Below are 16,246 nucleotides of genomic sequence, written 5' to 3' on the forward strand. Positions count from 1 at the left end.
GACATAAGCTTACCTTGATTCATATGTGGATACTCCCGAGCTCTGATAATCTCGACTCTCTCCGGGTAGTGTGACGGCGGCTCTTTATCTTTTTGTATGTGATTAACTGTGAGGTGATTTAGTATGACATGAGTAAGAATCTCCTTCTCAGCGTAATCTACAATATAATAGAGATGACAATGTCACTCAAGCATAAAGGGTCAACAATAGAGTAGTAAAGTGGACTTGCCTGATGAATAACCGAAGGATCGATGTACCTGCAGTTTTGATGTGTGCCATCCGCTGTGCTTGATTCCTCCCGAGGCTCTTGTTCCTGAAGACACACAGTGTCTCGAGAGCATGCTTTCTTCTACGTACGATCACTAAAGCACGCGCTCGTTGAAATCTTTCTCAAGTTTTACAACTTGTACGAGGCTTGTTGGCCAAATACTGCCCAAACGTCTGGGTCTTTGAATGTTCTTATCATAATCACGATGGTAGACAAGTTCTGACTATCTATCGCTACGTCCGTAGGCAAAGCATCTAATCCAGCCTACCCAGAACCAAAATTCCACTATTCCGCGAAAAGATTTCCCCTCACTTCAGAGTGAGGTCCACAAAGATAGTAGAGAGGCGGCGCCACTTCGAGTCTAACCGGTTTATGGACTACGGCTTCTTTTGAGGAAACGATGGACGCTTTAGACATGAGCTGGACAGACTACTTCAAGGCATCGTGATGTATGGTTGCATATGCCTCGCCTGTCCTCGGCCACTATTCGCCAATAAACAGTCCCGGCATCTCGGCCGCAGGAGTGTGTGTCCACTCGATCTATAGTGCTTACCTTGATGGAATCCACCGGGATGATGACTCTATTTCCGCATCAAACGGAACGTTCCTTCCATAGACAAAGCTAGGATTGAGGACCCTTACAACTATACACCGTTTTTGCTTGAGAGAACTCTCTTGTTTAAGGACCTGAATGTTTTGGGGATCTCTTTAATCGTCTCATGGTATAGCAGGCTTAAACTATCACGAGTCCGAGTTGGATGGTAGCATCTGCAGGTTAGTCCGACTTAGTTCGGATCATCCCTCTTCCGCAAGAGAGTGCAGCAGAAATGCATGAACTTATCTGCACGTCACCGGTGAAGTAAAGCGCGATTGCCTGGCACCCGCACCTGCAGATCAAATCTGCATCGGGATTCGAAGGATCACGGCAAACGTGTGAACGACGCAGTTTGCCGTCAGGTCTTTCCGGATCAAGCTGCGCGTATCTGTCAAGACTGCCTAATTTCCTGATATGATGCCGCAGCTGCGCAATGAAGTCTGAATTTGTCACAAGAATTCTTCACTAATAGATCTCCATATGGCCCAGGCTAAACCCAGGAAAGGTCCCTTGAATAGTTCCTGGGGAGGATTCGGGTCTCTATCCCCACTTCCGTTGGACCAATAAGATCAGTTTATACGATCTGGGAGACCTGCACTTCCTCACAACTAAATGCGATGACACCCTCAGTATCGATTAGTGATAAGTGTGCTTACCAATGGTAGTTGCTGATTAAGGCCCGTCCTTACCTTCTTTATACTCTGGAGTGTATTAATCTTGAGAAAACGTTTGGAAGGCTATCGCCTGATCCATCTTTTGAAACGTAAGATGATGTAAAAGATGGATATTATAAGACTTGTCCGACGCTTCATCCCATCAACTGTTGAAAATCCACCAGCTGGCGTACATAAAATGAGTGGTAAGAACTAAAGCACTTATGAAGGCGAGGCTCTGTAATACGTGTGGCTAGGGTCATATGCAGTGCTCCAACCTTAGACCACGGGCATCAGTCGCCTCCACATTCCGGCACTCGCTGGCGCTGATCGTCAACGGCGAGTTCCGTTGAAAATACCTGTCGAAAGGAGAAATCTAGTCATATTCGCTCACTCTAGCTAGATGTAATACTGAAAAATACCCTCCGCAATCGGCTTCCCGGTTGCCTTATCTGTCTACGCCAACGCTAATGCCTCTGTGTAGAGCATCAAATCGGAAGCTGCAGGTGAACGCGGCATATATGCGGTTTCACAACCTGCTGTATGTAGTATGGTTCGCAGCGTTCTTTGGCAGAGGCCGATTCTGTAGGTTAGCAGAGGTGAATGCAGACAATTCACATGACAGTAGTCATGGCTTGATGCTGATGACGAGGTTGACTAAGTGGCGCTACGCATGAGGCTTACAGCTGATAGCAGTGCAACGAATAGGATCATTCAATGGCTGTAATTTGAACCGACTCTCGGGTACCAACACATTTGACTCGACTCCAAGGGCTTGGGTTCGGCGTCCATTCTTGAGCTGATGCGGTCAGGATCGTTGCCGTCTTGCAGTCACCGAAAATTGCCCAATACTGCTCGTCATCTTGTGACTCGATGCTCGCTTGATCTTGCTGCTGCACTTCAGACTAAAGCAGCAAAGAATGATTCAAACTTCCTCTAGACTTCTGATGTTGTGAAGTAAGAGTAGACGTCTGAGTAAGGCCGGCGCCGTTAAGTGGGGGCCCGTTCCTTCCCGCCGCCCCGGTCCCGGTTCCACTTACTCGATCTGTCACCAATCCACATTCTAATTGGCTGTCCGGTAGGACATATTGAGCCCATCCACATTCTGTGTTCCTAACACATTGCTCATGGTAGGGCAACTAACACATCAAGTAGAGTGTATTGCCAAACTATTAGTGGGTTAGAAAGACTCGTATTATCTCATAGCGACGTCTTAGAGTATCCATTCTTGGATGTGTGATAATGTACTGGGCGCCACCGACTGGGAAGCGGTATAGTCCATGTCATTGAAGACTGGCGCTTTCTCAAGTAGTTACAGTGTGAAGAGGCTCCCACACAGCTTTCTCACAGATGGCAAACCTCTCTGGGAAATTACACTTTGTCAACTAGTCTCACGATTCTGCGGTTTAGCCACCCACGTAAGCAACACCGCAAGAACATGATCCGACCCAGAACTGCCTCTCAACATTATGCAAATCCAAAGACGCATCCAAACCCCACGCACACACACTCCCTCATGGTGCGCCACCACTCTTTCCAGACTCTCCAAACCCCAATATGTAAAATTATTTGACCATAAAGATACAATGGGAGGCCCCTCGTGCTCGGAGCACGGGTGACTTCGTCATCCGAGACGGGGCCTGCAACATGAAACGTCGAGTCTTGGCATCAGAACCCGTCCGAGCGGATTGCGCCTCATGCCCCTCAAACGTGTCAAAGAACAACCACATCTAATTCGTCCGCAGCGGGGATTTCTTGAGCCGTGAGGTAACATCTGTACTCCAACCCAATCGCATGCGTCACCGAGAGAGATATGGTAGATAGATTTGGAAGTGATCCGTCCCTAGGGTATCTGCGGTGCCGCCTCCTGGCTGCACTGACATTGATTTTCACTAGGACCAGAGCCCCTAGATAGCACAGACTCCAACCTTATCCGGACTCACCAAGATCATAACGGGATGGATCTCGTACTTGACTTGGCATCCGGTATGGTAACCTCGTGACAGCAATTACTACAGGGCATACTCTGGAACATAGCACTTGGCATCTGGTCTTTGGAAGAGTGTCAAGAATACATGTCAATTGAATTAAAAGTAAAAATTTCAACGCATAGTGGTATCATAACCTTGGTATCTGTGCCCCTTCCTGTCATGTTGCGGAGATGGCTGCAGCTCTGTGCCGCATTCTTTCTCTTCCATGAAATGGCTACCTTTACGAATTATTGTGTCCCTCCAAGGTGTTTTGAGGATATTCCATTTGTCGCTGTGCTTTAGACTTTCCCGTTAGAGATGTCATGCCGCAAGCATCAAAATATGCATTAATCAAGGGGCAAAACCCTCACACAACCCACTCAAAAACTCCTGAACGCCGCCAGACTCATGCTGTGAGTTTGAAATGTGCTCATTGGTTGTTATCGCAGACAGAAATCTTAAGATAGGCTGCTAAGAGCAGCAGGTGATCATAGCATGAATGTCATGGCGACAAAGAATGACGCAGCTCCAACCATGAACACGGTGACAGGATTGTTGGCCATCGCACCAGAGACGGTGACAAACGTTGAGGTCGGCTGGTAAGTTGGGACGACACCCGTAGAAAACGGAGTCGGCGTAGGAGTGCTGGTGCAGTTGTCGGTCGGTGTAGGATTATTGGTAGTAACGGCCTGGAAGTTGGCACAGCTGATGCGTGTCTTGTTGGCAAAGTGGATGACAAAGCTACGGTTACCGAAGAAGGCGCCAATGCCGGGAAGAGTCGAGGCGAACTCGTCAGTATAGGTAGCACTGAAGGGATCCGAAGTGATTTTGCCGTGCTTGCCGCTCAGGTCACCGACCTGGCAAGTCTCCGGAAGCGCGCTATCGCATGGGGGATCCTCTCCGCGGATGAAGGGATCGAGATGAGCAAGGGTTTTTGTGCAGTTCCCGTCAGCGGGTACTGGCGCATCGTGGATATGATAGACTGAGCTCTTGTTAGCATGCGTCTCAAGGTCGTAATGGTACATGGTCTTACTGAAAGGGCCCCCCTCTGAAGGCAGATTTTCGAATTTGACCTTGAAGATCACGCCCATGCCGTTAGGTGAGGCGACAGCATTGATGGATCCCTTGACGTTTCCTCCGTCTGGGTAGGCGGGCTTGAAAGCAGCCTCAGCGGGCAGGGTGGCCACATAAACAACTCCAGGCGGGTTCTATATTATATCGAGTCAGCAAAGTCCTGACGTTATAAGCCAGCGTTGGGCAACTAACATTCTCGACAGCAGTTGCGTTTCCCAGTTCCTGTTCGAAGAGTCAATGCGTGAAATATGCTGAGGAGAGAAAAGAAGGTCCGTACGCCGGTGGGAACACCTTGAGCCGCGACACTGGCGATGACAGAGGTGGACAGCAGAGAGAAGGAGCTTTGCAGACGCATCTTGACCCGATTCTCGGAATGATTGAGATGTGGTATGTATGGTAGAGCACCGGTTGTGAGGTGGGCGGGAACGAGTCTTTCGAAGCTGGTGTGCGAGGTGAACAAGCAAACTGCTTTGATATGCAAGTAGATCCTTCAACTGATGGCTAACTCTTTCTTGGCACGGATTTCTGAGCGAGTGTGTCTCCGAAAAGCCACAAGGAGGTTGAGGGGCAGGAGTGGGAAGCCAGCGGATCTTATAGTCAGGCACACAACAAGCAGAATCCCGAGCAGGAGGCGGGCTTGCATGAGATGGAGAAGACCAACAAGATCTAAGGCTCTAAGCTAAGCAGCAGGTAGGAGGGTGACCAAGACACACGGGCCCAACAACGCGGGTACCCGCCTCCGGCTTCCTTCAGTCATCAAGCAAGGCAAGGTACTTTGTGAGAAGGCACATTGCACTTCCCGGCCGCAGATCTAAGGTAGGGTAAGTGCCCATGGCAGGTATCTTACCCTTACAGGGTAGGATTGAAGTAACAGGTTTGACACGGGGCAGGCAGGCAGGGATAGAACAAGCAGGAGCAACACGCGAAAAGAAGCAGAGTCGTGGTTACCCTTTGAGCATACCTGACCTGCAGACCACCGGGGAAGAACGATGCTGGCTGGGGGAGCCTTCCCATTCTTAGACGTCATGTAAGACCGGCTAGGACGAAAGGACTGGTACCTTGCATGCTCCCCACCATGGACCAGCGGCAAGAGCCAACAGCCTTAGCAGGCTTAAATGAGGAGGTAAGACAAAGGCAAGGCCCAGCCTAATCTAGCGAGCCCATGTACATCGCAAGACCATAACTCTACGGCAACGGCACCTCAACAATGCTATGCCATGCCGCTCTTCTAGGCATGCTCGGTACGCCATGCTACGGTCTCATGGACATCGGCTAGTCCAAAGTGTTCTGCTTCAGAATTATTGTTCGACATAGTGGCGTCGTCATGGACAGTTCACTTCAATTACGAAACACAAGCCCATCTGGATAGAACGGCAACACTGGCACTTGACATCTCGATCTGTTGCACTATACTGTACCTCTTGTGTTGCATTTTCTCCGTGGCCGCTCTGCAATGACCAGCCGGCTTCCGAAGGGGCATTTCTGGTAAATCCCCAGCCCATCGCGGACAGGGCCCAGCTCAATTCCGGATGTGCTGGATGGATTATTGCAGGGGGGCGCATGTGCAGATGCCTGCGACAATCCAAGGATCAACCCGAACTGGAAAGCGAGGAGTTTGTTGGGGGGTCTGCATCCAAGCGCGGATGCCAAAGAAGCGCCAGGAGGCACGATGCCACACACAGGAAGGCTGAGCTGCTAGCGTTGGGCAGCTGCAAGTTTGCGGTTGTGTGCGTCTGCTAATCTGCCTGTGTCTAGGCTAAGGGAGCCAACGAAGAGACCGTTTCGCCTTTCAAAGCCTCACTCGTCGTCCACTGCGCCGTTCGGCTACCATCTGGCCGCGGATCCGTAGTCATACAGGTCCTCCATCCTGGTGCGCTCAAAGGTTGCTATTTTCGAACTCTACCCCCTTGCGGCGAGAATCGTGACGATCGAGAAAACCCACTGCCGTGCCACGGACATCACAATTCCGCGCAAACCTGGGGTTCAATTTACACGAAATTACCCGTCGATGACTAAAGTCCTTTGTGTGATGCTGGGCATTCCACTATTTATTACGGTAGCACTCTGGCGAGAGACCCATGGTGAATTCCCTCCGCAGCAAGACAAGATCGCCATTTGTGTGCATGCTATAGACACGCATAAGATTGGCCCCACGTTTTGTTTGTGTGCTTTCACAAGTGTGAAAGAAACGTGCCTCACGGCTGTGCCCTGTGATTCGCCTGCCCAGGACAGAACAGGGAATCATTGGCGATCATGCTCGTTGGTCAGCGCGCTACAGAGCGTCCTGTCGTTGGTCCAAGCTCGAGCCAAGCTTTCCTCAGTGGCTGGAGCAGCGCCCTTTGGCGTCTGTTAGGGGTTACGATGCAGTAGGCTCGCAGGGGCTGAGATCCCTGAGGATCTCCCTTCTCGCTAGTCGATGAGCACATCGTCTCACAGGGGCGACCTTAGTCAGTTGCTTTGCCAGCAGCGCAAGGTCAGCACTAGCATTGCACCGCCTTGGCTTCTTCACTCTGCTAATATCTTGACGGCCAGTGATCTTCGTTGTCAACAGCACCTAGAGAGGCACAGGAGATCGTGTGCAGGTGAGCGGCATTTTTCACCATTCTGGTAACGTACCGTTGTGACTTTTGCGTAGACGCTGCCCACTGCCCAGAACGAAGTCAACTGGAAGTGCGACGTTTGGTTCTTGCTACCGATTGATCACATCAAAGCGTCCTCTTGTGGGCCTATATTCTGCATGATCTCAAACACTCTGAGCTTTGACGTCTTTGGAGAAGGAATCTCATCTATACAGTGTGAATGTTACGATGTGACTTTAAATTCTGGGTTATGCTGGTTTAGAGTCATGACTATGTTGGGGGCCAGTGTAAGGATGCGGCGCCACCAAGAGATTCTGTTTCAAAGCCGACCCCAGCGCCGTTAAAGGCTTGGCGTTTCCTTGATCCAGATTGGCGGGCGTCCTGTAAGTGCTTCCCATGAAACAAGAAGTCTCCGTACATCGCCCACGCTGTATCAAAAGGGTCTTTCGGATGATTACCGATTGTCGTATTCAACCTGGCGGTGAGAAATGTCTCCGTTCGCGCCGGACGCGGCGAGACCTGACCCTGTGAGCATCTCATGTCGGTTCAGGAAGGCGTTTGTTCTTGGACTGTAAGCCGATTTCGAGACACAAAGTATTTTGCGTTAGTTTGAGCTTGGGCAACATCATTGCTGAATCCAATGGCGATAGTTGTATCCAGCCAATTGGCGGCCGCCACAAGTCGAAACAACCTACGAATTGACATCTGGGAAGAAAGGCATAGGATATCTGGGCTAAAAGGAGTTCGGATCAGTTCCCGAGCGCTTCGATAGTCCGAGAAAATCGGAAACGTGACACAACTTAGATACACAACTCTGTCAGTTAGCTTTATTGAGTACTTGGGTCATGGTGCCTTCAAGCTGTCATGACTATCCTGGTATTACAATTCTATCGCAAAATCACTCGCCGAGTACATTGAATGGCACTTGTACCTTTAATTACTTTCTTCCTCTGGGGGTGACTATGATAAGACTACCTGCCGTAGCAATAGACTCTCAAACCTCGTAAACACTAGTAGATGCCTGGTATCAAACGGTATGGAACCTTCGCCTTATAAGCATCATACTTCTCGCCGTATTTGCGCTGCATGTACCATTCCACACCGGGAATTTGGTTGTCAATAGCATCCTTCAACATGCCCCATCCGAAGAGCAGGCCTGGCCAGCCAAACAGCGCCACACCCTGAGTGAATCTCCAGGCGTGCGAGACAATGTAGTTGGGGTTCCTGACGATGCCCCACAGCCCAGTGTCGAGGATCTTGCCATTGTTCTTGGGTTTCTTCTTGAACGCGCGCTTCTGCTGCATCGACAAGAGTTCCAGAAGGGCGAACATGATAGTGGGAGGCAGCATCCAGCCCGCAAGGTTGCTCGACCACGTCGGGTTGTAGCTTGCCGAGTACAGGTGCAGGACCGTCAGGATGGCGTCCATGATAAATGAGATGGCCGAGATGGCCGGCGCGTTCCCGTCGCCTGACAACGGGAAGCGCTCACGACGCCAGGCGAAGAAATGTATAATGAAGAGTGAAGACTGTACAACGAAGGTGCTCCATACGGCAAAAGAGGCGGGACTCGCGAACTGGAGGCGCGATGCGACGTCGTTCATCAGTTCACCAACCCCCAGTGGGAGCGATAGAGGGGTCGTGGGCGGCGGACGGCTTGGATACGCCCATGGTAAGAACTTGAAGATGGAGAACTGGGATGAAGGGGAGCTCAGGAGACTGTATGAGAGCCCGACTGCAGCCAGGCGACTGGTCATAAACAGCAATCTTGCCGGTGTAAAGGTAGCTGCCTCGAGTTGGCCGCGATACCTGAAGTGATACGTCTCGCCAGGTTCATCTGGGTCTTTGCGGTTGGTGTATGCAGCCATCGCCGTCCAGGTCAAGAGCCTCAGCTAAATGAAGGAGAATTAAAGACACAAAGCAAAGAGTGGCAGACAAGGAATGAGAGACTTTTACGCCAGGATTTAAGATAAAAGAGAGGAAGAGAGGCTATAGCAACGTGATAGATTGCAATGAGATTTTAGTGTCGAAGCATTGCTTTAGGCTACCGTAGGATTCAGAATCCTGTGCCGCATGTTGTAATTATCTCCAATGAGATAAAATGCTCTACCACGACGTATTGACGCACTTCAGAGAGCGACGACTAGGAGGGGAAATTGGAATTTTCAAAGCGGCAGAGATATCAGAGAGCGAATCCAGAACATGAGACTTTAGTTTCGAGGGGCCTAGAGAGTCGACTTTTTGATATTCATCTGAGATACATAGGTACTCTTGGATATACCTATCAGTTGCAGGTTGGAGATAGCATAAATGGGGCAGGTAGCTCAGGCACCCACCCAAGGATAGCGACGAATAATGCAACTTTGAGTTGCTGAAGTCGCCGAATGAATACCTGAGGAAAACTCAAGTGACCAAATACAAACCTAATAACCAGTTTCGGATTCCAATATAGTTAAAGAATTTATGTTGAAACCTCGGCTTTTCACAGCTATTCTCATTAAGTGAGTGAACTGCAGCCCAAAATGGCCTGCAAAGAGCGCATTGACCAATAGCTAAAGCCCGCTAAGACGGCATTAGCAAGTAAGCCAATCAAGCAAGACAATGGCTTCCAGCAATCACGTGCATCTCCTTAGACCACGTTGGAGCTTTCGTTTTAGAGCTCCACTGGGTGATGTGGCCCGTCTTGTCTGGGAGCTCACGAAGCCGTCCTCGAGATTGCGCCTTTCTAAACCTCACGACCACAACACCACATATCCACAATGGCGCCCAAGCAGCGAAACGTGACGCCTGTTCCGGCGGCGGCTCCAACGGCTGTATCTCCTTCAACACCCGCCAAGGCTGCAAAGGCATCTGCCGCCGCCTCCAAGGACGACTGGGTACAGCTCGCTCAGAATGTCTACAACTACTACGTCAACAACACCCCTCAGCGCCTGATGCTGGTCGATGCTTTCCTGGTGTACCTAATGGCCGTTGGTGCTCTGCAGCTAGTTTACAACATCGCGTTCGGCGATTATGTACGGTTTTCTTGTCCTTGTCCTTGTGAAATAGCCTGTTCCTAACTATACGATGTAGCCGTTCAATGCCTTCCTTGCTGGCTTTGGCGCAACTGTTGGCCAATGGGTTCTGACGGGTAAGCGATCTTCTCTTTCTCGAGCAAGAAGTATTCAGGAGCTGACCCTATCCCATAGTGTCTCTACGCATTCAAACCACCGAGAGCAACAAGGGCGATTTCCCCTCCGTATCACCTGAGAGGTAGGTCTCTGCGCTCTCAGACAACATCTGGACATTGCTAATACATATTCCAGATCATTCGCGGACTACATATTCGCGAGCCTTGTCCTACACTTCTTCGTCATTCACTTCATCAACTAAGAGACCGAGTCTGAGAGCAAGGGGCGGCTGAAGAGTGAATGTGTTTCTACTGCGGTGCTGTGAACGGCGGGCACAGCTTGTAAATTACACGGCATAGGGTCACGGAAAAGCAAGAATGCTAGAACAGGATCCTGATACAGGGATATCATTACGAATGAAAGTCATTTACGAGTACAAATTCGGGCTCACTCTCCTGCTTCACCCTCAGCCTGCTTTGGAGTATCGGCTCTTGGTGGCCCCTTTGATGACCCGCCCGTCTTTGGGGGAGGAGGCACCGGTGTCTTCCTCCCTGCCGGCGCATTGTCCAGTTCCCGGCTCTTCTTCTCCTGCTCATTGAAGTAGTCATCCATTGCCCGGTTCGGACTGTGATGCGCGTGCCTATCCTTCTTCTTGCCGCCTCTTGGTGGTGCACTGGTGGGCGCTGCATTGGCCATCTGAGCCGGTACCAGGAAGTCTGCGGATGGAGGCGCCGCCGCTGGCACGAAGAGATTAGACGGATCGGGTGTTGACGCGGCTGCATCATAAGGTGTCTTCTCTGATAGTTCACCACCATCAAACATAGTCTCCCCAGGCGCATTGACAGGTTCGTCCAGCGGAGCTGGTAGTCTGTGGAGAGCACCATAGCCTAGAACGCAGCCCAATGCTCCCTCGCCACCCCAGTCCCGGCTCGGCGTTATTGTGACTTCTCGTGTGACGTTGTATTCATTGTTGTAAATGTATAGCCGTAATGGCCGTCCAATATGGTCCTCCACGAGCTCGCTCAGTCCACTCTCACCGTGTAGTACCCCTTCTGGACTGCCCAGAATATAATCGCTGTAAGGAAGAAGACCTGCAAGGTCGGCTGGAGAGTTCGCAGGTACGTCGAGGACATGCCATATGTTTGAGACGGCGGATAGAGACGTCCATTGCAGCGCCAGGCCAAGGGATGCTGTGTCGTGAGGAACTGGTACGTGCAATGCTCTCGTGCGTTGGCCCTGCAGCCGTAATGTGAGTAACTGTTATAATAGCGTAAGTCATAGAAGCGTCATAGTTGAGCATACCTTGGCGCTCCAGAGTCCCAGCGTGACAGTGCCGCCAGCACAATTCCGCACCTCTTGAGCGAATAGGGCCGGCGAAGGGTCGTCCTGAACACTTGGTCAGCATCCCCAGCTTGAAAACGGTCAATCTCTTGTAGATTATCTACAAGGCACTGACAATCATGCGCCCATTGATTCCAATAATATAATCAAACCAAGGCTCAATGGCTAGCTGGGAAGTCGTGTTTCGTAGGACCTGGAAGCCGAATGTCCCTTGCTGTTGTCTCTGCTGGGGCCCATCCCCGTCCAGCCTGGACATGAACCGGTTGAGGACGTTGAACATCTTGCATCAGCTGCCGAGGATGACCGGATGAGGACGTTCGTGGTCGTGGTTGGAGCTCTCAGCGTTGCTGACTGACACGTTGACTGTCTGGTTTATCTGGTGGGATGGCGGATTGCGGCAACCTTGTCCTCAGTGCAATGACGGTGGCTGTTCAGCCTTGTTCAGGTGGCCCAAGCTCCCAGCCCACTACTCGAGTAGAACGCGCCAGTGGACCTGCTAAATTAAGTCGCCCGTTAGCCTCGCATCTCGCCCATGTCATCTCTCAAATGGTTGGAGCAGATTTGATGCTCCAGACTTTTTCATCTGAAGGACAAGCACCGTCTAACTCGGTATCTGCACAGGAGCATATTAGGAATCTTTGAGCTGAAGCTATGCTCTTGGACTAGTGCTCCCAGACAGTGCAAACGCTCAGGCGACATCTATTCGTAAGGCATCTCACATATTCTCCTGAGCAGATGTCGACAATGAAGGTCGCTGAGAGGTTGCCTTTGACGGCGGAATGCCACCACTACGCCAATATTGGCGATGTCCCGTGGGATATTCAGAAGTGTGTATACTCTCTTAGGATTGAAGATATCTAGACATTAATCACTACCACTAGATACTGGCAGCAGCGCTACTCAATCTTCTCCTGGTATGACTATGATATTCAGCTTACGGACGACGCCTGGTTCGGTGTCACCCCTGAGCCAGTCGCAACGTAAGTGCACCTGCTTTCTTCATATGTAGATTCCAGTCATTTCTTACTCCGAGCTCTAGTAAAGTCGCTGAGGATCTCGCCACCTGTGCGAAGCCATCCGCCACGACGCTGGTAGACCTCTTCGCTGGCGCAGGCGGGAATGTCATCGCCTTTGCACTGTCCGATAGGTGGGAGAAGATCATCGCCATCGAGAAGGACGCCGCGACGCTCGCATGTGCACAACACAATGCTGAGGTTTATGAGGTCGGCCATTTGATCACCTGGGTGCATGGCGACTCTTTTGAGTACCTCGAAAAGCTCAAGACTGCCCCCGAGAGCCTAGATGAGGAGCTGCGTATCGACACTGCAGTGACAGAAATCTTTGCGTCGCCGCCCTGGGGAGGTGTTGGGTACCGCGACCACGACATATTCGACTTGAATGGCATGCAGCCCTACAACCTTGCCAAGTTATATGAGGCAAGCTCCCCTCTAGCGCATGCGCTCTATCTACCCCGGACGAGTGACCTACGGCAAATTGCCAAATTGGCGCCAGAGGGGCAGAAAATAGACGTAGTCCAGTATTGTATGGAGGGCGCGAGCAAGGCGATGGTGGCTTATATCCCATCAAGCCAACAATTACCGTAATCAGCCATGTGTCATAAGGATTCAACTTTTGGATTTCCCAAGTCTCGATATCTACAACTACAACTACAGGGGCTTCACGATGGTCCTCTCGTCAAACAGATCCTTCAATAACCCTTCTACGCAACCCTCCCAGTCGACGGGAGCCATTGCATAGATAGACTCGAAGGCGAAGATGCTCAGTTGGCCAAAGAATGGCCGAAGCACCTTGGCGACCAACTCATCTCTTCGTTCCAAGCTGATGTCATCGTTTAACCCACCAAAACCGATAAGGGGTCGCTTGGTCGAGCTGCTAGTCGCCATTGTGGCAGCAGACTCTGCTTGAAGGGCGGAGCCAGCCATGCTGGATCCGAGCTCTTCTGATAGCTCATCAACCAGGGCAACTGGTTGGTATGTTGGGGATCGATATACGGCATCGATCGTGTCTGTCACGAAGAGCCATTCGTGAAGCTGGAAATCATCAGGTGCAGCACAGATCAGTAAATCCAGAAGCTTGCATGCCTGCATGATGGATGCGTTGTTGTATGTATCTGAAGGAGTACTATGGTCTGGAGAGACGACCGAAGATATGGCGGCATGCAGTTCCGCGTTGATAACGGGCCAGACAGGGGCTAGGTGTATAGCGCTTGTCTTCAGCACCAATGCCCGTACGAGCATAAAGAGTTCCGCTCGCGTTGTTGAAGAGGGTGAAGATGTCGACGTAGCAGCCAACAGCTCTACTAGTTTCTCTATAATCAAAGGCAGATCTGTGACAAATGTGTCCTCTCCTGATGCCAGTATAAGTGTGGCTGCACGCCGAAGGTTGAGCTGCGTTTTGCGGTCAGCCTCCAATCGTGCGGAAGTCGCCCCAACACCAAAGACTATGCCAGCCGTAGCCGGAGGTGTGATCCGACTTAGAATTTCTGGCATGCGATCCTTGTCGGCAAGCGTCCACTGCTTGAGTATTGGGAGCCAGTCGCTCTGGATTAATGATAAGTTGGACCCAAAGAAGCGAGAATCGTTGAATGCCTCGGTGACATCCTTCTTCCACGTCTTCTGGTTGTTAGGTAACCTCGATAACTCTTGTAGTAGAATCAATGTGCTCTTTGATATGGTATCAGGGAAAGACTTCGTACGTAGTGCCGGTCCAATGACATTTGTCGATATTGCCGCAGCGGCACTCAGGACTCGATCAGACTCGACGAGAATCTTGGGTAAATTTGGTACGATGGAGGACAATATCCCAACGACATCGTCAGCCCTCTCGAAGGGGGTTTTCACGGCTGAAACTTCACGAGTCGGTTTTTCAGCTTGACTGCTAGTGATCTCTGCGTAGTTCATTGGCCGCGTGGTGAATATAGCAGTAAGAAGACGGAGGAATATGTCCTAATAGGAGGTTAGCCGTCTAGCTCATAAAAGAATAGAAGATGATGGAGAAGCATACTCCGAGCTCCCGCCGCATTTTACGCTGCTCCCCGAAATTGGTGTTGTCGACTTTCTCTCCAAGAATAGCAGCAAACTCCAGCAGGCTCGGCAACGTCTGCCTATGTGGAAAGGGATTGCCCAGAAGGTCTCTCAAGAAGGTTACGCAATCTTGCCAAATTTCATCCATTGCATCATCTTCAAGCGATTGGGCATAGTCGACCAGGAAAATCACGATATCAGTATCCTGCAATGAATTCGTGAGCGTTGACTTCCTTGATATTTCAAGAGCACTCGGGTTGGTGCGGCTGTATATCGCATTGAAAATTGCTGGAATTGTATGCTTTGGGCGAGATCCGTCCAACGCTGGAAGTAGATTGAACACTTGAGCGTGTTTGGAGGTGTCAGGGTCGGTCAGAGAAGTCTGCCAAATGCCGATTACCGTTTCCAGGCACTCTAAGGTTTCTGCCGCGAAGAGATGTTCGAGTAGCCTTCTAGCACGGTTGCGCATTCTTAATGAAGTGTAACTGAATGAAGCTGCAGAGTTGGAATCCTGTGCAGCTCTATCACTACCTTGACCCCATGACCAAATCGTGAAGCAGATGCGAACCGCGTCTTGGAACGCAAGCAGCACAGTCAACCTATCATTGGCTGTAGCACTCCTCGATTGCGGAGCGTCAGAGGAAAATACGCCAGACACCATGTTACCGAAGAAGCTTTGTTGTTGGTCTGGACTCTTCACGACCTGTGCTCGGGCTTCCTCAACTAAGAGTGCATCATGAGATCTAGCTAAAACATGCTCGAGCCCATTGAGGAGTGAGATAAGGGTCGATTCCGGAGCGTTGAGCTTGTCGCCAGAGTGGCATAGGTCTTCCTTAAACATCTTTTGCAGACTGCTGAAAGAGCTGCTAATTTGGCCGCAAAGAGTCTCGACAAGAGGGATCAAGACTTGGAATATTGAATCAGTGTAAAATGGTAGACATTCTGTAAGGAAGCTTATCCAGCTATCCAGAACAGGTCTACTGCTAGGTGAAGAGAGACCAGCCTGCAGACACTTCAGAAGTGAAGCTGGAGGCGGAGGCATTCTAGGTGCTCGCTCAGACGTCAAAGATAATCTGAGGCTCTTGTTTGGATCGACTGTTGGCGCGCGTTTCTCGTTCATTGGTGACGGTGGCTCTTCGGCAGGGATCGTGTCTCGCAGTTTCAAAGAAGCAAAAACGACATCCAGTAGTAGTACTTGAATGTATGGATCTTCGCCCTGCAGAGACTGACCAAGCCTCTCGATAAGAATGTCCTCCAAGTGAAACTTGGATAAGATCTCGGCATGTGGATTTAGAAGAATTTGATGTAAGACCGTTAAAGCATAACGGACAAGTTGTGTGCTCCTGATTTTGAGCTGATCATCCGCAGGAACTTTGTAGTAGGCTACACATCTAAGACATATCTGCAAAAAGAAGTCCTGGAAGTTGACGTCTTCGTCCGTTCCGGCTATTTTAGTGTTAGTTGGACACAGGCCAGGCCGTATTGTGAACTTACTTAGGCTGGGCAGCGCTGGGTGTGTATCAGGAGATACAGGTCTTGAAGCCAGCACGGCCCAAATTGAGTCCGGCGCCCACCGGAAGACATTAGAAAGTGTCCTCAGATAATACAGACAGAG

At 50.6% G+C, this 16,246-nt stretch overlaps 4 protein-coding genes across 4 annotated transcripts; 2 read left to right on the forward strand and 2 right to left on the reverse strand.

Annotated features, from left to right (window-relative positions):
- Window positions 1-3,974: 3,974 nt before the first annotated feature.
- On the reverse strand, window positions 3,975-4,915 carry UCRPA7_6584 (putative cytosolic cu zn superoxide dismutase protein; the record flags this gene model as incomplete). The annotated part of the gene is made up of 3 exons (XM_007919121.1): window positions 3,975-4,694; window positions 4,753-4,782; window positions 4,838-4,915. The coding sequence occupies 3 exons, from the start codon at window positions 4,913-4,915 to the stop codon at window positions 3,975-3,977; spliced, it is 828 nt and encodes a 275-aa protein (XP_007917312.1).
- A 3,234-nt stretch (window positions 4,916-8,149) lies between these two features.
- Window positions 8,150-8,566, reverse strand: UCRPA7_6585 (putative membrane protein; the record flags this gene model as incomplete). Its single annotated transcript, XM_007919122.1, has 1 exon — window positions 8,150-8,566. One exon carries the CDS (start codon window positions 8,564-8,566, stop codon window positions 8,150-8,152), a length of 417 nt encoding a protein of 138 aa, XP_007917313.1.
- Window positions 8,567-9,895: 1,329 nt separating this feature from the next.
- On the forward strand, window positions 9,896-10,508 carry UCRPA7_6586 (putative defender against cell death 1 protein; the record flags this gene model as incomplete). Its single annotated transcript, XM_007919123.1, has 4 exons — window positions 9,896-10,150; window positions 10,209-10,266; window positions 10,325-10,388; window positions 10,442-10,508. The coding sequence occupies 4 exons, from the start codon at window positions 9,896-9,898 to the stop codon at window positions 10,506-10,508; spliced, it is 444 nt and encodes a 147-aa protein (XP_007917314.1).
- Window positions 10,509-12,331: 1,823 nt separating this feature from the next.
- Window positions 12,332-13,191, forward strand: UCRPA7_6587 (putative rna cap guanine-n2 methyltransferase protein; the record flags this gene model as incomplete). Its single annotated transcript, XM_007919124.1, has 3 exons — window positions 12,332-12,414; window positions 12,469-12,567; window positions 12,627-13,191. The coding sequence occupies 3 exons, from the start codon at window positions 12,332-12,334 to the stop codon at window positions 13,189-13,191; spliced, it is 747 nt and encodes a 248-aa protein (XP_007917315.1).
- Window positions 13,192-16,246: the final 3,055 nt, after the last annotated feature.

This window comes from Phaeoacremonium minimum, assembly GCF_000392275.1.
Source record: "Phaeoacremonium minimum UCRPA7 unplaced genomic scaffold PA7_03_scaffold_479, whole genome shotgun sequence".
NCBI classification, from domain to species: Eukaryota; Fungi; Ascomycota; class Sordariomycetes; order Togniniales; family Togniniaceae; genus Phaeoacremonium; species Phaeoacremonium minimum.